Source organism: Athene cunicularia (assembly GCF_003259725.1).
Source record: "Athene cunicularia isolate RWA chromosome 1 unlocalized genomic scaffold, athCun1 chr1_part1, whole genome shotgun sequence".
Taxonomy (NCBI): Eukaryota; Metazoa; Chordata; class Aves; order Strigiformes; family Strigidae; genus Athene; species Athene cunicularia.
Window position 1 is genome coordinate 1,614,545 of NW_020799091.1, and position 27,024 is coordinate 1,641,568.

At 38.7% G+C, this 27,024-nt stretch overlaps 1 protein-coding gene across 1 annotated transcript in view; it reads left to right on the top strand.

The window, feature by feature from the left end:
- UVRAG (UV radiation resistance associated) overlaps positions 1 to 27,024 on the top strand; it is a 78,764-nt gene that overhangs the window by 40,341 nt on the left and 11,399 nt on the right. The window contains exons 12-13 of the mRNA XM_026855117.1: positions 6,995 to 7,073; positions 24,048 to 24,139. Coding sequence (XP_026710918.1) covers positions 6,995 to 7,073; positions 24,048 to 24,139 — 171 coding nt within the window. The remainder of the gene's footprint in view (positions 1 to 6,994; positions 7,074 to 24,047; positions 24,140 to 27,024) is intronic.

Sequence of the window (27,024 nt, forward strand, 5' to 3'; positions counted from 1 at the left end):
AAAAATTAAAAAAAATCATTATTTTGCTGACTTCTTCCCTAAAGAGCTTTCTGAAGTAGAGACTAAATTTTGAGACTTTAATATAATTTGGGGTATGGCAGAAGTCTGAACAGAAGAGAGAATAGAAGATCTAAAACATATGATGTAATACCAAAGTAGAAGCAGGTGAAAGCAGTTAAAAATGAAGCAATTTCTTAAGCTTTAAAAATAGTTTGTATTAAAGACAGGCGGTTATAGACAACAAAATTTGGCCACCAATATATTGGTACATATGTGATTTTTCTGGATACAGAAGAGTTCATAGATCAGAACACAACAGTAAAAGTATTTGGACTTGAATTCATAAGAGATACTTGAGGTCTGAAATAAATGTATGGAATAAGGATTCTTTCAGCTTTTCCTAACAGTTACCATCTGACTGAACCAAGAATCCTGTGGTGATTTACTGCATGTTCATCAGACACTGAAGTAACTATGTAAACCAGTTAGATTAGCTGAGGATATAAAATTAAATGAGATCTTGATGGCTGCTAAGTACTTGTCTGAGGTCAGCTAAGAAAGGTGGGACAGAGAAGAGAAGTTCTTAGTGGTTAGAGTAGAATATTTGGCACAATTTATTTGAGTTGTAAGAAGGATGGTCTAATGCATCAAACACTGAAATTAGGCTAATCTCTTTTTCAGCTTTGAAACAGACCTTTAGCTTTCCAGAATCAGTATTTGTCTGCAACACAAGTAATCTTTAAAAGACCTTTTTTTCCTGTAGTCAGTTTTCTGATTTACTTTTTTTTTAAATACATCAGTATTAAGTGACCAGTTTAGGTTGGAGACACTGTAGTCACAAACTTCTTCTGCGTGCTGTCTTATCAAAGCCAGTGGTTTAGTCCGTCTGTTCAGAAGACAGTAAGAGATGGGTTAAACCCCTCTTCTTAAGAACTAACTAATACTTTTTATAAGGCAGAACCCCACCAAACCTGACTGATCCAAACTGTAGCCATCTCCCCTTAAACTGTAAATATGAAAGGGAAGAATCCTTGCAAGAGGCTTTTCTCCACTGTCTACCCCTGAGATTTCTCAGACACTTTCAGCAGCACATAAGCACAGTCTCCTTCATTCTGCCTTGAATCATAGAAAATCAGGCTGAAATCAACATCTAATTTAGACAATCTTCCTACCCCAAGGAAGGATGAAGTTTATTTAGAAGGAGAATACAGGGTGGTTTGAACTTGCCTTAGAGACGATATATTAGATTTTCTTTGTGCCTGTAGCTTTATAAGATGATCTGCTTTTATCTGGATGAACAAGTAGTTTCATCAACATGGAGTGATGGCTGGTGGTCTCGTGGGGCCAACACTGCAGGTTTTGGATCGGATTGATGCAGAGGTGCCGGAGAGTCACAGAGTCTACTTCCAGCAGAAATGTCTTCAGGCCCCTGGACAGGTACAGCTGGCAAAGGTGCTCACTGAAACTCATGTCTGCTCATCCTGTACGACTCCCAGGCTGCCAGCTGTGTTTAGACATAGTCAAGAATACATCTCGAACTGGAAATTGAAATGGTTTAACACTGATATTTCTGTTCAGCTGTTTGCATCGTAATGATTCAGCTAGAGTGGAAATAATGGCAACCAGCCACCGTTAGTTTTCCATATTGACTGGAAATGCATATACTGAGTTGGGGTTTTTTTTATAAAAAGACATTTAAACCAGAGTTGACACAGTATTCTGTCCGCAGTCTTTATAACCTTAAAAATGTGATCTACTGTAGTAAGATTATACTTAGCTTTTCAGTTTCGTAGAGGTATGCCTGTTATGTCTAAGATATTTCTACCTGACTAAATACCATGTGAGGAAAAACAAAATCTCATTAGATTAAAGACTAACTCCAAAGTAACAGCTCCCTAAGAGTTCCGTTGATGGTGTAGTTGGGTATCTGTAAGCTTGATACCCATCAGAATGGTATTTCTTATGCAAATACGCAAACTATTTTAAAACTTAGCATTTGTGAAGTGTTGTGAGATCCTTGAAGAACTCAAAATCTAATTCCATTGTTGATGGTAGGGTGATAGTTTAAACTTGGAGAATAGGTAGACTTTCAGCCTTGTTTTTTATTTAAAAGGCTGACTTGAGGTTACTTTTCCCCATCAGAGTAACTCAACAAAGCATGTAACCTTTGCCTTGCTTTTTCCTTTTCACAGCTCTTTTGGGAGGGTTTAATGAGGCTTAGTACCCTAGAAACTTTCACATGGAGTCTATAGTGTAAAATAATACCAATGTTGACACTTGACTTAGCCACTCCTTTTAGCTGGGATTTCTTCCTTTTCACCCCCGTTTGCCTGGGCAGTTTACAAGGAAATTAGAGAGTCTTCCTTTCAGGCTTGCACTAGTTTGTATTCTGATACTTGAGTGCACGCTTTGATTTGTCGGTCTCATTTGAGTTTCTTACAAGTAGATATATTTAGTTACGTAGATCAGCAGTACTCTAAGCCTTGACCTGCTCATACTTGTTTGCTTACTCATTGCCTATCAGCAAAACCTACCTATGTGTAAATAGACTGAAAGCCGGTTGCCTTGCGTACTTCAGAAACCCCTTCTTTGTTCCTAGAACTGCTCGTGGCATCCAGTTGTGTTAAACACAGGATTTCAGTGCTAAGAATAGTATCCGATTTGAATATTAAGTGCCTTTGATGGAAGAGGAGCGTTTCATGACTAGCTGTTAATAATGTGCTCCCTTCCGACTTCCATGCCATTTTTTTTTTTCCTTGGCTGAGGTTTAAGCTGAAGAGTTCTTTATCCAGCAGCTGACGTCTGCTTAGGAAGTGTGGCAGTAATTAATAGGGGATAGGCTGAAATAAAGCAGTTGATGTAGACTTGGAATTAAGATTGCAGGTAGAGAGGAGATGCTTATTCTTGGGAACCCTCCAAGCAGGAGAGATGGGAAAGAGGTATGGCGGGGGCAGATGAGTTGCCATCCCTATTCTCTATTCTAATATCTGCTGAAATTAAATTATGCAGAGATAATTGGAAGTACCTTGTAACTGCTTCTGTGACTTTTTAATATATTTTTTTTTTAAACTGAGAAACAGCTGTCAAAAAAACTTTTCTTGTGAGACTGGGAAGACTTGGATCTTGAATGTATTAGTATAAACCTTGTGTGTGTTTTGAGGATGTAAGCATGATATTGTTCTGGTTCACTGTGGAAAAAAATACTCTGTCATTGTGGTATCACAAGTGGAAGAATACAGCTTTTGTCTAAAGTAACACACCCTGAAACAGGAGGTGAGATACATGTCTAAAAATGTTATGCGTGTGTATGTTTTGTGGTTTATTATGGATGTGCCTCTGTTCCTGTGGTGTGGTACAGCTGGGTAATGCTGGTCATCTGACTTGTATCCCAGGGAGTCCTATAAAACAGGGTACATGACTCGAATTAATAAAAACTTTACATTTGTCACAGTTCTTCAGGATGAAATAAGCAAAACATAAAACTTCCAAAGCAAACGTAAGCTTTTAAGATCGAGAATCCTCTTTGTTATCTAAGATCTTAAAGGCACATATTGACCATCTGGTTAAAATCAGTCTGGTGTACAGTTTGGATCACTTATACAGTGTTCTCCACCTTCTGAACTCAGAGTGGGACTTGTTTAGTTTCAGCATCTTTGGCACAGTTGTCACAGATCCTAAAGCTGCCTTTCCACCAGTCTGCTGGCTTGTTATTCATCACTACTAGTCCTTGTGCTCTTCCCCAGCACAGGCTCTCGTCACTGCTGACGTGTCAGATGTCTCAAACCAAGCAAGAATAGCCTCGAGTACAGCGGCAACACGAGGTGCACAAAGACCTCCAAAACATTTAGTAACTTCTAACAGGTTGTGGTTTTTCCTTGCATCAAGTGAATCTTCTCTGACCTAAGGTCATCTTCATGAGTCACACTTAATTCTTGCTGCTGTATGCTCTTTATAGACAGAATATCTACTGTAAACCCCAGGGTGTATTAGGGCTGTGTTTTAAAATGTCTACACACTCTTGAAAAGTAATATTCTGTGGTCATAAGATAAACATCAACGTTTTTTTACAAGGGCACGCTTAGAACCTCACTGAGCAGAAGCTGTTGTTGCCTACTAGGATGGTAGGTGTGTGACTTCTGTACAGTGTGTAAGTACTGCTCTGAGGAGGACCAGAGCTCAACTTAGAGTGGCTCTGAGGAAGGATTTCTGTGCAGAAGGGGCTGTTGGGCGTTGGAATGGGCTGCCCAGGGCAGGGGGGAGTCCCCGGGATCCCTGGAGGGGTTGAAGAGTCGGGCTGAGCCAGCGCTGAGGGATCTGGGGGAGTTGGGAACGGTCAGGGGGAGGGTCATGGTTGGGCTGGAGGAGCTGCAAGGGCTTTTCCAACCTCCATGATTCTGAGTGTACTCAGAACAAGTTTCCTACTTCTTGGTAACTTCTCAGATGATGTTTTAGTGATTATACAACAGACACCTGTAGCTTTTTTTTTTTTCTTCTTTCCACTAAACATGTGTCACACTCATTTGAGTTTGTCATCTTAAAGTGAGTATCTGTGTTTCTGTGTTATGTTTTAAAGGAGCTTAATTTTTTTTCCCCCAAACATATCAGCAAGAATGGAAACAAGGAAGATACATGTTGGAGTAGAACGGGCAGGTGGATGCTGTTTTGCATTTGAGTGCTTCATGATTATAAAAATACTAAAATAGTAGTTTTTAAATGTATGTTTTGAGCAAGTGTAACTAAAACCTCACGCAGCAGACTTAACTTCTTGCAGCATGCCAGAGATTTAGCTTACAGTTGTGCTTTTCTAAGGAGCAGGCAAGAAAAATTTCACATTGGGAGCCAGCAGTTTAAAAGTTGTGTTCAATTATACTCAGTGAAGCACTATATAAAATGTTGTGGTTCCTCTCCCTTAAGTTTATTGCTTGTGACCAGGCTTCATGGGCAAGCAAGATAACACACAAAGGAAGAGACGTAACAGTTGGTAATATTTTTCTCTGAGTCGTAAATGTGCGTACACAGACATCCACTGACATTTTTCAAGACTTTCGTGTAAATGATTACGTTATGAAAGCTGACACGAGGATGTATGTAGTTTAGAGTCTTTCAAGGTTAATAATGGAAGAAGTTACAGGACAGAAACGTGAACGTTAGCAAAGAAGCAGGCCCAACCTGATAAACAGAAAAGCTTCATTTTTACCACTTAAACTGTACGTGGGAGATGGTAGCGAGCGCTGTAAAACACTTTTTTATACTCTTTTTCTATACTGCATGTATCGAAGAGCTCTGTGTCTAATAATAGAATATATGGTTCCCATTACTAGTGACTTAATGAAATATTATCTTCTAGTGAAACATGGCGTGTGTTCCTAATGGTGCTTTTATTGTCAAGCTTGAGTTGGTTTTACACTGTTAATTGTAAAGGTATCCTTTAAATCTAAATGCTGCTCTGTTTGGGTAGTGTAATTGTAGATATTGAAATGAATTCTTCCTGATTTGTATTTTACACTTAGGGTAATGCGTCGTGGAATTTTTGTAGCATGTGTTCATTTTGAAAGGTTTTATTTTCTTGCATGGGGAACTAGTTGGATTTATAGATCTATTAAGCAAGGTGAGCTAGATATATACTACTCACGGTGGTTTTTATATTCCTCAACTTGAAGTGACCTAGTGAGTTTGAAAGTAGCATAAAACTTGAAGCTGACATCTTAATATTTGATCTGCTGTGATCATGACCTGTTAACCTTTAGCTTTAATGGCGCTATATAATTCTCCTTAAAAGTTGCAAATGTACTCTGCTGTGGGGCTGATTGATGATAAAATACACTTTGCGTAATCACCCCTCTAGAATGTGTGTTGTTTCTAGTAGATATTGATCTCCTATGTTTGTTATCTTATATTTGAGAGACTTTAGTTTCAGCTGTAATGTGGGTTTTTCTGCGGATAATATGCTCACCATCTTGATTAGGAGCTACAGAACGTACAGTTCTTGAAAAGACAAAAACCTTATTTCATAGTGTAGTTCCCATAAACATAAATTTTAGATTGTACCAAGATGACTGTATTGACCGTGATGATCTCATAACCTCTGGTGGTAAGGAAGAGTCAAAAGACAACCCTAAGAAATACAGTCTACAAATATTAAAACTGTTCAAGAATTGCTTCACTTAAGGAGATTCCTAGAACGTAGGCATAAAATTACATTCTTTAACGCAGACTGTCAAACAGTTTCAGTGCTTTAGGAACTAAAGTTTTGATTCTCTGATCTCATGTAGCAGTTAAGACAGAAATAAGCTGTGCTACTTTCTTCTAAGCTACATCTAGTTATTTAAAATTGTGAAAAATGCTTTATTGATTAAACAGGAGATAAACGTTAGGAATATATTTGCAGGGGCTGTAGTGACCGATGATGCTGTAACAGACTTTGAGCCTTTGGGGTGTGTGTGTGAAGCTTGTTGAAAGGAAGGGAATCGCACTCTGAGCATTGTTCTGGTGTGGTAGTAAGTGAGCCTACAAGTGTCTTCTGTGTGCGAGAGATTTGTGCTCTTTCCATCACAAAATAACAATCCAAGCACCTTTCTTATTAAGGTTATTTCTGTTTGGAAACGAGCAAAGCAAACGCGAATGGCTGAATACAGAGGGATGATACGGGATCTGGTATTATTCTGTATGCTGCTTAAAATATGCTTCACTTAGTGAGAGAAATGCTGCGGCACTGGGAGAGTCCTAAAGCATCTTTTTTAAAACCCTAAAATACTTCAGAAAATGTAATTCATTAGCTGAATTTTGACATCAGTTTTTTAAAAGTCTGGTTGATTGCAGTTGTGGAGGGTTCCTAAGTCCATCCTGTGGAGGGGGTTTCTGGGAGAAGTCAGCAAGGGAGGTTTTTTAAACCTTTACCTTCTCAGAAAAGGAATCTGGGGCTTTTTAATGTTAAGCATCTGAATAATTGTACCTTAAACGCTTTTTGCTTTTTTCTTTTTCTCTTTCTCACCAGATTTCCTTTATATCCAAAAGGAGGGGAGAAGCTTCAGTTTGAATATGGAGTATATCTTCTCAACAAAAATATAGCACAGGTTGGTATACAGAGGTTGGGGTTTTTTTTATTTTTTAAGTGAGTATCTACCATCTGCCTAGTGTCAGTATGACATGGGTGTGCATCTGCTGTCTCAGGATGCTGTTCTCTGTGACGAACACCTGAACTCATGGAGTGATTCTTCAAATCCTTGTCCTCAGTTTACTCATTTGTGCTCAAGACCTTCTCTTGTGGTCCTTGGGAAGAGGGCTCGCCAGCTAATAATGAATCTTTTCCTTTTCAAATAAATACTGTGAGTCTTGGCACACACTGTTTTGGAAATTGTAAATGTCTTCTGTTGTGTTTTTTTTTAAATTTATTTTGTCATACTTGAAGATCTATTTGTGTCATTCTCATTGCTACTTTAATTTTGCTGTATTATCACTTTAACTACTATTCTACTTCTATACTTACAATAAGAAAAAGCAACAAGCTGGAAAATGTTAAGTCTTACCAGTGCATGACTTTAGAGGACTTTTAAAAAAATATATAATTATCCTTACTTCCTTGTCCTTAATGTATTTTAAAAAATCATCCTTTACTTGGCAAACTAATCGAAGTTTACAAGTTTATGAACTTGTGTTTGAGAGGATACTAATACCTGCTGCGAACCCATTTAGTATGGAATTCAGAAAATGAGCAGAAAGCTGGTCTGAAAGGGACCAGAGAAGGACATTTAGACTGTTGCCTAGTCCTAGGCTCAACTGCATTTATGCCATCCCTGGTGGATGTTTGTATAATTTACCCTGAAGGAAAGCCTGTGATCAGTCTTTTCTGGTGATTGGCTGTCCTGGCCATTAAAGCATTTTCTGACATCTAATCCAAATCTGTTTTGCTTCTCTTTAATCACGTAATCAGTTGTTATAATCTGTTCATTTAAGTCTCTACCTCTTTGCAAACTTTCATGCATTGGAAGACAACCTCTCCTTTTTAAATTGTTTTCATGGACCACATCTCTTAATTTCTCAGCATCCTTGTCTCTGTTTAAATCCATATATTTAAGTGCAGAGCCATGCCCAAAGCTGGACACAGTGTGCAGCTGTTTGCCTTCAAAACATTGGGGAGAATTGGAGAAATGCTTCACAGATCTTGTTGGGTTTTTTTCAGTTCATTATGTTCCAGTACGTTTGTACTCTTAAGAGCCTAACACAGTGAATTTTGTGATTTGGTGCAACCAACGATCCCAAGTTTCTTCTGCACAGCAACAAAACAGTCCATTCTGAATTTGTAATTCATGTTTTACATGCTGTACCTCGAATGTATCCTTAAAGATGCATCTTTTTCTTAATCATATTTCTGATTTGGTGACATAACTCTGGAAGATGAGGAAAGGTTAGATTGAGAACTTAATCTCAGCTTTCTGCTGTCTGCATCTGAGTCTATTCTCTATCTAGGTCACCTCATGAAAATATTGAATAGAACTGGGGTAAAGCCTAGACCCAGGTGGAGCCCCACTTCACCAGCAGTGAACCATTGTTTAACTACACCCAAAGAGTTTTTACTTGCTCTGTATTCATTCATACTTCATCAATATTCCATTTCCCCAGAATGCTTGCGAGCATATTACACTGTAAAGTGCCAAGAGATTTATTTAAATTCCAACAGAAATCTGACATTTCAGTTTCTAACCTGTTTGTAGGCTTGAAATTAGATTGGTCTGACAGTTTTATTCTTGAAAATTCTGATTTTTTAAAAAATGCTTAGTTTCTAGTTGTTTGATTTGTTTTTCCAGTTCTCTCTTCCACCACTTTTTCGCCATTCCTTACCCTAAATTGAAGTAAAACTTCTGGGTCTTTTTGTGTTGTTTGTTTTTTAAGCTTGGATTACATTTACCATTTTCCAGACTTCTGGTATCTTGCCCATGCTTAGTGTATTTTGGAAGATAACCTCCAGTGGCTTTGAAATTACTTAAAGGCTAAAATATCTTAAGATGAAGTTAATCAAGCCCTGCTAATCTTGGAAATTCACTTAAGCAGGCTGTTAATATAACTTAGACTGTGACTCTTTGTTGCTGGTATTAATAATGGCAGCCAGCTGTTCACACTTGACTTTCATATGGAAGACTAGTGAGAGAAAGGGATTAAATACTCTTTCCTTCAAATGCTTTGATAGCTTTCTCTCTCCATTACTATCAAATCAGTGCTTTCCTTAATCTTTTCTTATGTAAATACATTAGTTCATTCTGTAATTTCTGAGTCGTGATGCTGCTTGCTTTGCTTTTCAGCCTTTTGTGGTTTTATTCCTGTTCTGGATTTTGCTGTTCAGTTATGTGATGCAAGTACTCTGTGCTGCTTCCTTGATTGAGATTATGAACTCTTCATTGAGCCCAGGTTTGATTGTCTTTCTAGTTCTTCTGGTCTGGGTTAGCTGACACTTGTGCCTTTAGGATTATTTATAGGAACTCTCACTACTTCACTTGTTTCCCTGTTTTTCTCTTTGACTTGTCATCTCTGAGTTGTTACCACTATTGGAGCTACTGAAATCTCTCATTCTGATTTTGTTCTCGTCGTATTTCTGAAGTTGAACATGTGGTCACTCGCCCATGTTGCCTTCCAAGTCCTTGCAGTTGGTTTCTGAAATCGTTGGCATGTGTTTAAACTCATAAAAGTAAATGAAGACTTTAAGTACATATTTGTATAAAAAAGATTCCAAGTGTACATGGGGTCACTGGTGCTGGTACAAGCTGGAGTAGTCGGTGGCCACACTTTGAAGTGGTTTGTACAACACCAGTGGTTCACATGTTAATGTTTGAGATTTTATGCTATTGAATAAAAACAAAATAAAAGTAAATTGGAATTGGGGGTGGGGGTGCTTCTAGTACTTGTTTAATCAGTAAAGTGTTATTGAAGTCCATATAAGTTGTAGTCACCTTTGTTTTGATATCCTTGATCAAATATTGTAGCTTTTTATAGTTCTGCCAAGGGGAAATTCCATTGTGAAAGCAGAACAGGTAGATAACATACAGAAATATGTCACAAAACCTCTGTACTCGGGCTGACTTGTTCTTAAAACCTGAGGTTTGAATCCTTTCTGTGTTCTTTTGGAGGCTGGAACTGTTGAATTTAAGCAGCTTTTAGAAGGTCTTAAGGCTGCTTCAAGAGAAGCTTCCAGATATGCTTAGTTCATGTAAATATAATTTTGGATGGAGGATGAGCAGCTGCCTCTTACTTATCTCTAGACTGTTAGAACCTGTGAGGGAATCCTTTATAGGCTCAAAGGTGTTGGCCTTAATTCAGAGAACCAGTCCTGCAAATTGTTCTTTTGTGAATAACTGCAGATTAGTTGCTTAATTCCGTCGGGGTGCTGTGGGAAGATTGGAGGTGCCTAGGGGGAACAGTGCTGACTCTGCTGGGGTGTTAAGAGAAGAGCTTGGGTCTCCATCACCTTACTCGAATCGTTCATGGAAGTCTGGATCACTGTGGGTGAGAAACAAAGAGCCCCAAAAAACTTCTATCAACTTAAAGAAATGTTTGAAAGGATTTGTACAAGCTTCCCCGGTTTCACAGATATTTTATTTTTTTGTTTCACAATTACCTGGAGTTCTAGCGGCAGGGAGAAATGTGAGTGGGGAAGAAGTGAGACTGGGTTGATACTAAATAAAATTACTGAAATAAAAACTCTTCCAGAGATAAAGTGGTACTGTTTTGTAAAACAGCAGGATAATAACAATGAAAACCGCATCTTGCACTCGGGAGAATTCAGCTGGAATTAGAAGCAGTTCAGTGCTAGCTTGATAGAGCATTTATTTGGAGAAACTTGCTTTGCTGTTACATTCCAAAGTCAAAACAATGTGTGTTAATTCCGAGAGTTCGTAATAACTTCCATCTGTATGCGCGCACAAATTGTTTCAATCCCCGTATTTTCTATTTGTAAAATTGAGTCCCTCACGAAGTTCAGAGAGTAGCTTTTCAAATTGGATAATATTGGGTAAGACCATAAATTTCCAGTTAAGATTTCAGCTCTTTGACTCTAACAAACATACAAATGTGTGATTTTATTTATTTTTTTTTTTTCCAAAGGGAAATTAGTGATTTATGTCTAATAATATCAACCAGAAAAAAAATGACTGTTTTTCCAGACTGTTGTCAAAGGTGAAGCACAATACAGTTGCTAAAAATGGGAGTGAGTTGTTCAGCTCTCAGAAGCTTTAGGCACTGGGAGATCGTTCAGTAGGTAGCTGGTCCCACAAATGCTGCAGCTGCTAAGTTATGGATGTGCGTGGAGTATCTGAGGAAGATGAGGCTTTAGTAGGAGAATGAAATAAACTCTTGCATAGATTTTCACAGTAGAAGAGTTGAGATTACAACAGGAGGTTTTCACGTGTAGTGAATGAATGTTAGGAACTCACTGAAGCGTTCTGAGGGGGATTTCTGTGGGTGATAAGCACACACACGGCATGGGTAAGCGCACATCTCTCGGCATGTTCTCATTGCTCTGGGCATGTGGCACACAGCTCAGCTAGGGCATAGACTGAACCTTGCTAGGCTGAGCTCTCACAAGTCCCTGAGCAGTGATCTTGGCACTCCAGGTTTTTTCCTCTCGGTTCTTTAAAATATTTTTTTTAACTTTAGAGTGTGTGGGGTTGAGGGTGTACCAGTGCCTTTGAGTTTCAAATCTATAGAAAGCAAGCAGCTTTACGGCTGCTTTACTGGCTGTTTGGCTATCTCTTTCCTTCATCCCCAGAGCCTTGATTGCTTGGGCCTGACTTCAGTGTAGGCTCTTTATTCCATATGAAGAGATGATCTTATTTTAGTGACCATCCTTCTTGAGGTGAGTCCTTAGTGAGCATGCACAGTGTCACTACCAGAGAATGCCTGGCCCGGAGTGGTATATAAGGTGATATTACATGGTTTCTTTCCTGTATTGGTCATTTTTTTCTAACCCATGTATATCTGATGTGTAGCCATTGAAGAGAGCGTGATTATCTTGTTCATGAAACTCCCAATTCCTTTAGGTGTTCAAGAGGAACATCTCTTGCACGATACTTGACAGGCACTATTCATCGTACAGTTACAAGATTGCTTGGAGAGGAAATAATTGTGTTGTAGCTGTAGAGCTAGTTTCATCTGGTCCTGGTCGGAAGGGGATTTACTGCAGCTATTTTCTTGCATGGGACCATCAATTTATTTGCAAATCTCAGTATCAAATGATGATTTTGTATTTTAGTCAGCCACCAAAGGGGGTGGAAGTTAATTTGTCTCTTGGTCTTCTGGATTTCTTACTCTGAGTCTCAGCCCAGCTTTGCTGTAGAACCATAGGCCAGAATGATGATCACCACAAGACCCCTTCTAGTCTTGTTGCTGTGACCTCGCTCACTACTTCTGTCTGGCTTTGGTGGACGTGGCATCAGAAATGGTGGTGTTCTGTGTTTGTCTAAGTTACTGGCTCTTGAAAGGAGACTTGCAAAACTGGCTATTAAATAATTTGGCCTGTTTTACAACTCTTCGATTTCCTACAGCCAAGCTAAGAAGTGAAGGTGTCTAGTTTTACCCCAGTTCGTTGCTGGTGTTTCTCAGGGAGGCTCTGCAGTTGGTGGCAGTCAAAGTATCGCTTCCAGAGTTTGTGAAATCTTTTTGATTTGTTACACTGCATGAGTTAAGGTGGGTTTTTTTCTGTTCAGGCTGAATGCATGCTCAGGATCAGCTCACAAGGCAAGGCTTCTCCTCTGAGCCAGCCTTGATTCGTTTTGTCAGACAACTATTGAGTGATGTTAGACTGATACTCCTATTCACGTTGGCATGATTTGCTGAGCCCTGGCCAAAGAATAGTTCTGCTTTCATCTGACAGTCATTAGCTACAGATGAACTTGCTGTTTGACATGAAAAAACTCACTCAAACAATCTTTTGTCAGCTCCCCCAAGGATGTTTGTTTTCACATCAATACCATACAGATCTAAGCAAATAACTTGAGTCCAGCCCTCCTTTTTGTGTCCTGAGTTGCTGTGTCCACGTGGTGGCAGACAACATTTACATGCTTTTATGTAACCTGCTGGAGATGTTGATCAGCTGGTGCTACTCTCGTGGGAATGGTGCTTTTTGGTTCAGTTGCTTGTCTAATGCATGGGGTAAGTAACATTCACAGGAGCGTAGAAGGAAACCAAAATACTTCTTGACATATTGAGTTGCAGTCAAACTGATATCTTTCTAATAGCTACATGGAATAGAAGTTGAATGCTTATGTACTAATGCCATATGTAAGAAACTGAACTGAAATGCAGCTCTTGAACGTGAAATGAGTCAAGATGTTCAGTTTCTGGCTGTATTAGACTATCAAACATGTGAGAAAATCAACTTTATAATAGAAACTATTAAACTTTTCCATGGGAAGTTGAGCGGCAGAAATGTTAGGACTAGAAATTTGTTTTGGCAATAAACACTAGCGAGCAGAAGTGTCTTTAAGAGTTCTGTGGGTATTCGTGTAGATGCAGTGGTTATGACCCTTTGAGTGTAGGATACTGTGACTTGCACACTACATCTTTTATGAGGCCCCTAAACTAAGATCATAAAACGTACAGTTCAGAAAGAATGCACTGTCTGAATTTGTGGCCAATTTAACTGCATAGGGAAAAGTGTTCTTGAAAGAGCACAGGTTGAAGCCAGAGTCGAGTCCCCATCTTGTAAAGTGCCAAGCATTCATTTTAATGTTAAGAGGAAGGGACTGCACCTGAAAAACCACAACGTACCTTCTCCAGCTGCGTAGAGCCAAAAGCTTTTAGGAGAGGTTTCATTCCTGAAAGTCTCTTAGGGTAGCAGTGGGCTGATACCTAGCCAGATCATTTAGAATTGGGGAATTTACATATGTTTTTTTGCAAACTTGTTGGAAAGCTTTCTTTTTTTCCTTTCCTATTGCCCATGCCAAGATAAAATCGGTTGGAATGAGGCTGGATTAGCTGTAACAACAGTCACCCTTTCATTCAGATGAAAGCCTGGCTGTCCTCGCCCGTAGGCAATCTGTACTGATCAGCGAAGGCCAAGGTTAACTTGCTCCGTGGAGGAGCAGATCTGATCTCTCCAACCTGTAGCAGTCACACCTGCAGCTGAGCCCAGGCGGTGCTGGAGGCTGTGCTGCTTGCTGCGGGGAGTCCGGAGCAGATGAGGTGGGGTGAGGGACATGGATGGGTGAAGTAGGAGAGGTGGCATCACCAGATGGGCCTAGAGTCACTTCTCCAAAATAATTTTGGGGACAACCCCCTGCAAGCATGTTCTGTGTGTTAGATCACTTGTGTACTGTGTAGCTGTCATCGTCTCTGTGCCTTAACTCTTCAGCCTGCTAAGTTTGTTTGTTTTTTTTTTTTTAAAAAAAAATTAGTACATGTTTAAAATAGAACCAAAACTTACTAATCAAAATGAAAATGGATTCCTGATACAGTTAAGCTGACATAAACACATGTGATTTGCCAACTTAAACTGCTCTGTAGTATATATTAGCACTGTATTTTGAAATTGAAAAAGATAGGGAAGTGGGAGGTCAGTTATCAAGCCACGACACAATGTGTTAGTGTAGCAAAAAGACATAGTGTATAATTTTTCCTGATGAGTAGAGTGTGTACTCTGGAGACAAAGCTTGACTTCCAAATATAAAGTGTTAACACCTGTGGAATTCATGGCCCTCACTTGTAAGCCAGTCTCTTCCTTCAGGATCTTTCTCATTTTTTGCTGTGTTGCCATCTCTTCATGGAAAACTATAGTTTCCTGAAAAGTTGCTTGCTATAATGCATAAAAATTACCTGTCATTAGCAAGCAAGTGACAAGCTGTAAATTTTTTTTTTTTTTTTTTTTTTTGCTGAGCTTCTGTTATTTTCACTTCTCCATCCACCCACACCCTTTGTTCTTCTGTGGTATAGTTTAATGTGTATGGTTTATGCTCCATGAGACAGGGTTTGTCTCCTACTTCTGTGCATAGGATTTAGCACATCAGGGCACAAATCCTGTTTTGAAAGCTTTGGGTATGACAGCTGCTTAATCATCCATAAATGCCTTTCAGGCTTATTATATATTGTGCTTGAAGTTTAGAGCAAGTTGTCCTGCAATAAAAAGAATAAAAGTGTCTGATCTTTATTGGCTCATGTACTTTTTTTTTATCAGTCCAGAATGCTTGGAAATCCAGAGCTTTAAAGTCTTTTGTTTTTCAAGAGGATGAAAATACTAAAGGGGCTGTTGTATCTTTCTTTGCTGGTCTTGTGCATAATTCATGTGAATATTTCTCAAGTTAATGTTGTATAAATAGCAAAAACAAGCTCTGGTTCAATTTAGCTACTATAAGTTGCTAGTTGTTTTCGGGAAGGCCATTGCTGAACAGAGCTTAGTTTAATGTTCCTTGACTTCAGCTTTTAAGTTTGAAATATCATCCGTCATTTGAGAAAGGATGTTCTGTATTGCTGTGTCTTAGTGCTGTTATGTGTTCGCTGAATGACAGTGTTACCCTGATAGGAAGCAAGTCTTACACAGCTTAAACTATTGATTCTGTACTCCTCGGATGAGAGGCTTTCCCGTTTGATTCAAAACCTGTTATTTTTTAGAAGACAATCTCCTTTGCCCACTGGAAGTATCATAATAGGTACCTGGGAAGCAGTTCAGCTTAAGTGAAACGTGGGGCTGGGAGCTGAGAATCCCCAAATTCTTCCTACGTTTAGGTTCTGTGACATGGGCCACCTGAGTAAAGCTTTCTTGAAGCAGGAGCCTTTTCACTTGAAGGAGCAGGTTTCACAGACCTGGATGAATGCTTTAGGAAAAACTGCCAAAAGCTCAATTTTTACCCATTTTAAAACAAGGGCTTTCCCAACATAGGGTGAAAGAACAAATAGCTGAAAGACTTTGTGTTTGCAATACTTAATGGAGTGCATTGTTTGTGCATACTGAAATAATTCTGCAGGTTCCTTTCCTGCAACATCTTAAAGCACAAGGTAAAGCTGGCCTGATGCCAGATGGGAGAGCTGCCTGGTTTTGAAGTGGATTTATCAAAATATGAAGATAATGAATGAATGAAGAGGAGATGAGTAGCACCACATACAAATTTCCAAAAACTTACTTGCAAACTTTACTCTATTGCTCTGACTTGTCATCAAGTGATGAAACCTCATCGCTAGGAGAGAGGGTTTTCTTCACAGGCTTGTGCAGATGGGTGTGGGTGCTCATCCACACCCCCCACCCCCCCCCTTCCCCAGCTGATGGACCAGCCGTGGTGTGGCCACGCATCCTTTCAGTCTGGCTGATGAGTTTGGACTCTGTGCTATAGTCCCTCTGATTTCCAACCAGGACGAGGTGGATGAGTTCTCTGTACCTACCTGTGCGCTCCTTGGACTACTGCCCTTGGTGTATATGTAGGGAAAAAGCAAATATCAGATGTTCTTGTGCAGTGCAAAATTATACTTGGGGGAGCTAAATGCCATATTCAAGATGGAGGCACAAAACGTTACTTTACTTTCTCCTTCTGGCTTTTGCACGTCCGACCTTTTGTTCTCTGCCTGATGTAATGATTTTTAATACACAAGTTCTGGCTGACTGAGGTCATAGGAAGTAAGTGTGCCTGTGCCTTATAATCCAATAAACATCACTTTGTGATACCGAGCTGTTTTAAGAAGTTCTGACCTGAACCTGGGAAGGTTATGCCGTGTAGTTTCATCTCATCAAGCTATACTACAGCCGAACAGTAAACATGGTTTTAGTTATTTGAGTGCTTCACTGGGGAAGGGGGGAAGCTTTTCTGAGGCTAATAACTGCTCTATCTTCTAAATTGCCTTTTTTTTTTTTTTTAATGTTCTTTTTGTGAAATGGTCCTGGTATATGAGAGGCACCTTTATGGGCAAGGGGGCCCATATATGTTATTTTTATAATGAACCCACTAACCACCAAATTTTACAGGAATAGTTGACTTATATAAGTGGCTGTTTCCCCCAACCTGCCTTTGACGATGGTTTCCCATATCCTGACTGGGACACCAGACTCGAAACACGAAGGCTAATGTTTGAGACCCCTCTGGAGGGATATTGTGTTTACTCTCAGGAAGGGTTTCACGAATATGAGCGAGAGGAAACGTGGCTTTTGGCTCATCTAAATGTTTAGTTCTACAGTGTGTTCTGCATGTACTCCAACACGTACTCCGATTTCCTTATTTTCTTGTGGTCTATCTCCAATAAACACTATTGCTGTGAAACCAAAAGCCAGTATTGAATATTGCCTATTATCACATTTCAGTTTTAAAAATTAGAAGAAAATTACTTCATAAATGTTTGGCAGAATATTACAAGTTGCTGAGCATTAGCGTCCAGGCTGCTGCTGTGTTTGAGTCATGATCAGAATTTGTATTTTGGTGGATGTGAGGGGAAGAAGCAGCTTAATGTAATTATAAGGCAAGTTAAAGAAGGTAGAAGGGAATTAGATCTGTTATCGTATGAGAATATAGTTTCCCTGCTCACTGCTGAATCATTCCTGTACTTGAATTTCATACATGAATTTCCCCTGCCTTTCAGATGGAAATGAATTAAAATTCTTCAGGCTAAGAAGAGAGGAAAGGAGACAGACTGTTCTTAGGGTAGCAAGAACCAGTGTGTGAGGAAAAAGTTGCCATATGAATTTGATGCAGTTTGTGAAAACTCACTGTTAGAGCTCCATGCTGGCCTGATGTGTGCAGACACAGCCATAACTTCGAAATCAACATTTTTCTATCTAGCACTGGCTGTCTTGGACCAGTGACTGCAGCATCTCATCTGTTAAGTTGTCACTGTTACAGGTCAAATGAAAAGAAGAGGAAAGTATCTTATTGATAGCAGCCTCTACCTTGTAAATGGGGGGAAAAACAAGCTAGTTTAGACCTAAGAATATTTTAAAAATAACAGCGTGATTGTAAGCAGCCTTTGATGGGACAGCATAAAATGGAGTTGTTGTCTCCTGCTATTGTTCCCATTGCTGTTGTTATGCTTTATTTGTTACTGCTAAATCAAAATTGTGGTGGGAGTCCTTTAAGATGATTTTAATGAAGGCTTTCTTAATCACATCGGGTCAGCTTGAAGAACTTTAAAGTGTGTGCCCAGTGGATTAATGAAGGACGTGGGTCTTCAAGGCTGTTGATGTAACTTGTTTTTTCTTGTTAGTTTAGTACTCTTAGAAGAATTGGAAAGTAAACAGCTGCTTTTCAGGGTGGACCTCTGAACAGCATTGAAATCCACTGGGGAGAGGGAGGCAGGTGTTGGCATAGCAATGTACAAGTCAGCATTTTCATAAAAATAGCTGTGTATTTGAGCACTGCCTCTTGCTTGGATGGAGGCTGTCACTTCTGTGGCAGCCCCCTACGTGCTCCTTCTGAAAGCAAGACTGAGGACTTGAAAACTTGTTATAATCAGTGTTTTCTATGTTGCTTTCTTTCTCTCCTATTTCCCCAAGAAGCTTTTTTTTTTTTAAAAAAAAAAAAAAAAAGGTCTTGGTTAGATTTACTTCCAAACTGTGATAGATGTATACTGACAGTCTTTTAAATCTGAAAAATAAAAATGAATTTCAAATGTTTAGTTTTGCGAGATGCTATCTAAAGAACTAATTGATACCACAGTGTGTTTCACTTAATCTTGCAGTTGAAGGGTTTTTCAGTAAACCCACGTAGCTGTTCAGAGCTAGAACAACTAGCTAGATGTAATAAAACAAAGGCGAGCGAGATGTTAAGAGTGCAGATAATCTAAAATTTTATAATTTCCCCCAAAAGGTATAAACACATACAACTGTTTATATAGCAGCAGGCACTATTTCACTGATCCCCCAAGGTTGTTTATATAGCAACAGGCATTATAACAACACTTTCTGTTTTCATTATTGCAGTGCTTAGTCATCTGAATCCCAGCCAGTGCTCCTTCATACTCTGAAAAGTCATCCAGGATCTTGTAAAACAATTAACTATGTCATTTTATTAAAACTTTGATTTTTATATTTTTGTCCCAGCATTTGACATTCTCTGAAAACCTTATGTAAATGCTTGGCTTCTAACCAGTACTGCGAATTCGATTGAAAGAACACTTTTGCTTCTATTTTTGTTTGTGGGTTTTCACATTTGTGGAGCAGATGTCCTTTTAAATGCTTGATGCTATCAAGAAAAACTCCTCATTGAACTGAAAATAATTCAAAATTGCTCTTGACTGCTTTAACAGTACATGAGCTTGCAGAGTGTAGTAGTGTCCACCTCTCCTATAGATACATCAAAGACCAGTTGCCTGCAGTAGAGACAGGAAAGTGCAAAACTCGTGGAGGTTTTGGTATAGTCTCGAGTGTTATGCATAATGTGTACTGAAGTGGCTGGTATTTTGAACTTTATTAACGTAGTCTGAACTGTAAGACTGCTTCCACATGTCTTAGAACAAGATGAATATGACTGGGGAAACAATACGGTAAACGATGAACAGATGAGTTCAGAATTGGAATCATTCTGCGCTTCCCCCCCAAAAAAAAAATATTCCAGTCGGGGTACTCGGTGTTTTCTGGCTGGATATAGATGTATGTGCTTGTATACCATTAGTCATTAAATACTGTTACAGGAATTAGTATGAGAAATGGGCTGCTATTCTTTCCATGTAAATGCAGGATATTGTTGTTTTTCTTAAGAGGCAGTCCCTTAGTGGCAAAAGCCCTAATTTTGATCTTGGGTGCAATCTAATACTACCCAGAAATAGATAGCTAAACGGTTTCTTTTTAAGGCAACACATTTGAAAAATTTTAATAGTTCCAGTACTTCTTACCTCTAACTTTGTAAGAGAGGAACTGAACCTTTGCAGGTTTGTGTTTTAATATTAACAAGTGAAATAGCTACACTTTGTCATGATTTGGTGAGCGAATGTTTTTTCATGGAATTATTACCTTGAGGAAGGTGGTAACCTTTCATGATGGCTGACATGATTTTAATTAAGTATAATTGTCTGGTTGACAAAATAAATTACCTGGAAGATGCTTGGATAAGCAGGAGTGGTTTAGAGATGCTCAGGGTGAAGCTGATTCACTGCTGAGAACTGGCAACTTCCTTCCAGCAGAAACTCAGACCCTTAGACAGAAGAAAATGCAGGTAGAAACAAACTGGAGCAACTGAATTTTATTTTTTTTTTTTTCCTAAAGAGTCTGAACCAATTACACCCGACTTGTTATGAATTAACTTAGTCATGCCTCACCTACAGCTAATACTGTGGTTGTGTTGGCTAGATCAATTTTCTTAGTCTTTGATGGAGATTAAGTGTTTAATTCTTACGAAGACAAGCTTTAAGAATAAATCTGCCTTTCGGTCTGAGAACCATTGTTTTAAATGCAGTTTATTTCAACATTTATGGTTTTCTGTGATGTTGGAATAAATAGCAAGTATAACATAAAATACCCACTAGTATGATAGGGTGGTCTTGTACAGGGGTAGAGTTGGCCTTAATATAAATTTAATATCCTCGTTCTTCAGATTCTTCCGTACAGGTACTTCCTGAAATTGTCTTAGGATAAACAAAACCCCTCAGACTTTACAAAAGCAGTCCTATCCCCTTGTCAAACTCTTCTCATAATGCTGAGATTCTTAAGTTTATCACACTGGCTTTATAGTGTTGGAGTTTGGGGATACAGGTTTTCTGAGAAAGTAATCAAATTGGATGAATCTGGAGTTGTTTTCTAAAATCTTGTAGAAACCTAAATATCCAGTTTTTAAAGTTACATTTGACTAGCTACTTCTTTACATCACTAAATAACTTGGAATGCTGTCAGTTAACTTAAAAGCCAAAGTAACAAAGGACGGTAAAATGTTGAAATTTTTTCTCTTTGAGTCTGTAAATGAAATCAATTGCAAAGTGAGATTTTTTTTTTTTCCTTAAATATATCAGTACTCTTAAGTTCTTTGGTATTGAACTATTCATAAAATATGATGGATCTCATCTGCTACATCTTGTTTCTGTGGAGCAAGTGTTGCTTATAACTGGTATGAGAGCAGACTCAGACTCGTGTCTGATGTTTTAGCTTATTTGTTTTCCCCTTCATGTTTACTACGTGTTTTTGTTCAGTCAAGTAACTTTTCACACAGCACTTGGGAAAACAAAGCTGTATATAGCAGCTAAATATTAGTAAGGAAATGGCAATTAATATTTTATTACTTGAACATCATTAATGATTTACTCACAGCCCCGTGGAGAATACACGGTCATAAATGTGAACATGAATCTTGGACGCTTGTTCACTCAAATTAAAACAGGCACTTTTTCTTTGGAAAGCCGAATCTGTAATATCCTGAAGGAACAATCTAATCTTTAAATAAAATGCTGCTTTTGCAAGTGATACCTGGTTCCTTTGGAAACTTGGTGTGGGGCAGATGGATTTGGGTCACGTTTAATAGCAACAATTGAAATGTGAACTCAGTTTCTTAGAGACTCAAGACAGCACTGTCTTCCAGCATTATCTTCCGTAATGCTAAACTCTTATCTTTAAGATCCTTTTAACTCTCGTGAGCAAAGCAGCTGTCTTCTCCCTACATTATTCTCTTTTAAAAAAAACCTGATTTTTGATGATAAAAGGTACTTGTGTGAATCGTACCGCAACGGGTCACAGGTGATGATTTTTATTGTTGTTCAATGTCGTACTATTTATTGGATGAGGTGTGGTAGCTATCCCTGTATGTGTGGTGTTGGCTGTTAAAAAAATCCTAAACTTAAGGAAAGGTCTATGAGAAATATTTTACGGTTTGGGGAAAAAAAATATCCCAATCTTTACTAATGATGCAGCATTGACAGAGAGCAGGAGTATGAGGAGGAGGAGTTTTGCTCCTTTAAGTAAAAAAATAATATTTTTTTTTTTTTTTTCTCCCTCCATGCTCCCGTTTGCAGTGCACGATACACGTTGAGGGTTCTGTCACTCAGTAGAGGCAGAGAGATTTCTTTCTTGGGCTATGAAACTCCTGCAGACCACTGCAAAGTAGGAGTTAACCTTGTTGCAGTAATGGGGAGATAATTTTGGAACCAGACTAAAACCTGGGAAGTAACTCATGGCTCTGATGCCTCAACTGATTTATTTTTTTTTTTAATTTTTCCTAAAATTTTTTAAATTTTTCCTGTCACTAGAAGGCAGATGAGTTTTTCGGCAGCTTGTGGGTTTACATGTAGGTTTGTTTGATAGAGACACATAAGGCAATATTGCTATATTTTTAAGCTATTACAAAGCCAAAAGAGAATGCAGGTTATAAAGTTGTTTTTTTTTTTTTTTCCCCAGAGGCTTCACAAAACTTACGTTCTGAGTTTACTAACTATGTATCTCTACTATTTGCAATATGAAAATGTGTTTTAGCAGAAACATTGCATTCCTGTGATCTTGGCTGTTGGGAATGGAGAGATCCCTTAATCCAATTCTTTTCATGCTCTGAAACCTTAGAATTTAAGGATGACTATAAAAAGGGGTATTCTATGAAGGTTTGATTGTAGTAGGAGGAACAAATGTAATGTTTTTGATTTTTGTTTTTCTTCTTATTTATTTCTTTTACCCCAGGCTAGTTCTTTGGCTAACCAAATCCACTGTAATCCCATCAGGAGAATGTGGTGATCATTTAGTAATTTATATTGTATGGTTGTATTAATCCAGGTTCTGTCATTGTAACAGAAAATATGAATCCAAGCCCACCATATGACTTGGCTGTGTCCATATGGAAATAATAAACTCTGTAATAAATGGCCTTCTGTTGTACAATGCAGTACTGAGGATGATTTTCTTCCAAAGCAATTTTTCTTTTTAAAACTCAACAAGCATCGAAATCATTCCCATTTTCAAGAGTTTTTTGCTGTTAAAAACTGCTTGGCCCATTGTTTGGGAGAAGTCAGAAATCTTTCTAACTTTGAGGATGCTTGCCTGCACCTTTAATGAATTACGGGAGTGTGTGTAATTCTAAAAAAACAAATTTAACTTTGAGTGGGATTGTTCCATGTTTCAGCAAGTAGCTCTATCAGTATCAAATTTGTGCTGTTACTGTCTGTGTGTATTGGAGGCCAGCTGCGATTTCTAGAAGCTGTTAACATCTGCTGAGAACTGCATATTAAATTGATACTGCTTCATTCCAATAGTCTTAAAGACATTGGAATTTAGGGATTTTTTTTTTTAATATATTTTAACCACACGAGGGATAGATTTCCCTCCAAAGCTTCTCTGAAGTTGTGAGATTCAAACTTAAAAGAAGGACTTTCTCCTTTCCATGTGCCATTTTCTTCAGAGGTATTTTTAGTTTGGGGACTTATTTAAGAAGTAGTTTATAATTGCCAGCAGTGACAGTTATGTCATGTGTACTTCATTTGGTAATCTGAGAGTAAAAGCAAGTTGTGGTTTGCATGGAGTCAGTGTCTTGAATCTTTTCATTTATGTTTGCACCCACATAGGAGTTAATACTTGAGTTAAAGTACGTCAATGTTTGAAGCCTTTCTCTTAGCTACATGGCATTTGATTAGAACACTCTGTTTAATGATGAGAATAATAACAGTTTAAATGTTGATGTAAACTGCATAAGGAACACAGATTTAGGTTAGTTCTGTGACAGTATGTATCATTAGCAGTCGATATTACTGTAATTCCACTAGTGACTCCAGCATACATTGATACGCTCAGAGTGATAGATGACAACTTGCACGCAAATAAATGTTTTGAATCTGTGAATATAGAACGTTGTGTTGAAATTTGGTGTTTTCCCTGAATGGCTGTATTTTTATTGAGCTGTGGGTCTGCTCTCCTGTTACAGATAGGAAATGGAAAAAGTGTAATGAGGTTTAACAGTTGGATTGACTGATTATTTTGTCCCTGTTCTTGGGTGGGTTTCACTAATATGAGGTTATGAGTATTAAATGGAACATTTCCTTAAGGGGAATAGATATCTTGGAACTGCTTGATTACCCTACACTTTCTTTGAAAACCTACTAAATTAACTGACCATAATGTTATGTTCATTGGAATCTGGGATTTGGAAAGCAGTGCTAACTCTATTTTTTTTTTTTTTCTGGTTTTGTAGCTTAGATACCAACATGGGCTGAGTACTCCAGACCTAAGGCAAACTCTTCCTAACCTGAAAAACTTCATGGAGCTTGGCCTAATGGTTAGATGGTAAGTAATTTTTTGTAATTAAAAAAAAAAAAAGAGGTGGATGCTACAGAAAAAAAAAAAAGTGATGATTTTTCCCAAACAAGCAGCTTGCATGCTTGGTGAAGATCGTGACTTTCCCAAAATACAGACTATGTAAATATGTCCACAATATTCTACTATTTTCTTCTGCTCTTCTAATATTTTTTCCTATGATGGGCCTGCAAACACTTCTCAGAGGTGTACTGGTTGAAAAACAATGTTATTCACTAGAGGGAGGTGATGTAATCATTCTGTTGAGATTGTATCTAGGAGTTGGTAGCAGATGCACCTTCTGTATTATGATAGTCCAGGAGAGTGGAAAGGTGTAACCATCTTAGCAGAACAGGTCTTTGCTTGGTCAGTACCTGGTTTCCCACTGACTTAAATGTGTAATTCAGATGAGCTGTGTGGGAATCTTAATTATAATCAACACAGTTTTGTGCTGAGTATAATTGCTGCTAATGAAAACAGCTGTTGTATGTTGAGTGTTGTTGCTAAGTGGGAAGCTACATTAATAAGTAACTGAAGGTTGTAGCAACCTTCCAGAGAGATGTTGAGTGCTTCTGCTCTAATTCACTCTGGAGGATCTAGGCTCACCCTCCACTGTCTGTGCAGAAAGCAAAAGCAGACTGGTTTCTATGTTGCAAGACTAAAGTTAACGTAGGCTTACCTTGGAGCAGTTGTTTGAGCATGAGGCTTGACCTGTTCTCCTGAAACCCACTGAGATAAAGTTTAGTAAATGTGCAAGGCACAATTTACTAGCAATCGTATTTCTGCGTGTGTTAGATGCTTCGTAATTGCTTTTTTTAAAAAAAAAAAAATTATGGTCTTTGAATCGTAGCCTCTCATTGTAGCCATGCAGCCTCTTACCTTAAGCAATTATTTTGTCCTTCATTCTCATCTTCATTCTTTGGGTGCCAGAATCCCACCCAAACATAGCATTGTCCCATTTTAGGATCCCTAGGTTAATTATTCACTGCTCTAGGTTAATTATTCACAAGTTGCAGAGGTCTTGTGTGGTCCTTGTGTCATACCCAACCCCATGCAGATGCCCTGGATACTCCAAGGTATTGAAAACATCATCCAGTCTGAGGTAACCCCACCAGGTTTTGCTGCCAGATGCTCTGGTGTTGGATATGGACTCCTCGCTGCTTCAGTTGGTCTAAGGAATAGTTTCTTCTGGCACATACTATGCTAAATAAAGGTGAAGGAGTGTTTCCAGTCTTAACAGAAACTAGTTATTCATAATAAGATAACAAACTACAAAGCACTTAATAGCCTAATCTTAATATTTTGGGGGCTAGCATATGGCTTTTAGGGGAGACTCAGACTCAGGCTTGAACTAGTTTTTAAATCTGATGTGAAATGACACTAAACATTGTGACACCGGCCCTTCTTTTAACAATGAAGTTAAAGCTTTCTAGTGCTATTCATATCTGAACTCCTTACGTGTTAAACCAGCAGAAGTAGCAAAGCCTTTCCTAGCATAATGCAGACTAGTCTCATGCTCCGTCTGACAATTGTAGAGGCAGCATAGCATAAGGTGGTTTTTTTTTTAGTGATGGATATATTTGTCTGAAATTAATGCAGATAAAGTGTCGTTAAACAGTTTTGGGTTGAAAAACAGTGGGCAAAACCTGATGTACAGCCTTCTCTGTACCCATTTCTGCAACTTTTAAAGGATTTTTCCTATGCCACCATCATTCTTACTGCTGTATTTTAGTCGGGTTCTAAAACGTTGCTAAGTTCTAAAAGTCTCTTCTTTATTTTTTTTTTCCTGTAATATGCAGAACATGGGAAGAACAACACATCAGTTCTAAAGACCATATGTGATCACACTTCCTTCTATGCAAAACCAAACCCAAGCTTTTTTTGTTATTTCTCCATTTGAAAATTATGAGAGGAGGCTTCAGAGTTAGAGCCTTAAGAGTAGCACAGCTCCATATATCAGACTTTTGGGACAAAAGTTCTTCTTCAGCAGGTAGCAGTGATGAAAATCCTGGGGGACATCATCAAGCCACAGCTCTTACCAACCCTTATTTCTGTCAGTCTTTGCCTTTATCTTTCATTCCTTGCATAGAAATTCTGATCCGTGTGAACTCTAAGCTAGTGTCCAAATCACTTATTCTGGGAGGAGAGTCTTGGCAAAGGAAAACAGATACGGGAGTAGAAGTAGTAACATCTTTCAGCAATACTGTAAAAAGTGTTGCCTGATGGAAGTTCAACTCAGCCAGCAAAACAGTGGAAGTAAACAGGCCCTGAGAAAGGGAAGCTCAGTCCCTTGTGCAGTTTTATTCTGTCAATAATTTCAGGCGCAGCTGAAAAGATTCTCCCTGCTTTTCTTATCCCTTAGCAAGATGTATCAAGAAAAACTTTCTTCAGCAAGGAAAATATTACTGTGGGTTTTTACAGGGTATCCATCACTGTGGTGTAAAAAACCCTAAGGTGATGTGTGGTCCCCTAAGCAAATCTGAAAACGAAGGGCCAAAATACCTAACCCGTGACTTCTGTAGCACCCGTGTGTCCCCATCAGCAGAGTGGGAAAGGGTACAGGCTGTGGATGTCTGCTTCACTCTTGAATAAGCAGAGGTGGGATGACTGTGGGATATGTTACATTTTCAAAGCATAGGTATCTGTTCTTCCCCTCTGGTGCGTGCTGGATTTGAAGAACTGATAATAAAAGCTTTAGTTATGCCTTAGAGCTTTTGCCATCGTACAACCAGGCTGTTTTTTTTTTTCCCTATAGGTGATACACAGTCATTAGCAAGACAAAACACATTTTTTGGGGGCTGGATAATATTTCAAAACATGTAGGAATATTAAGTGTAGTTCTCCGGGAGTATCACATTCCTTCCTTCCCCCCCCCC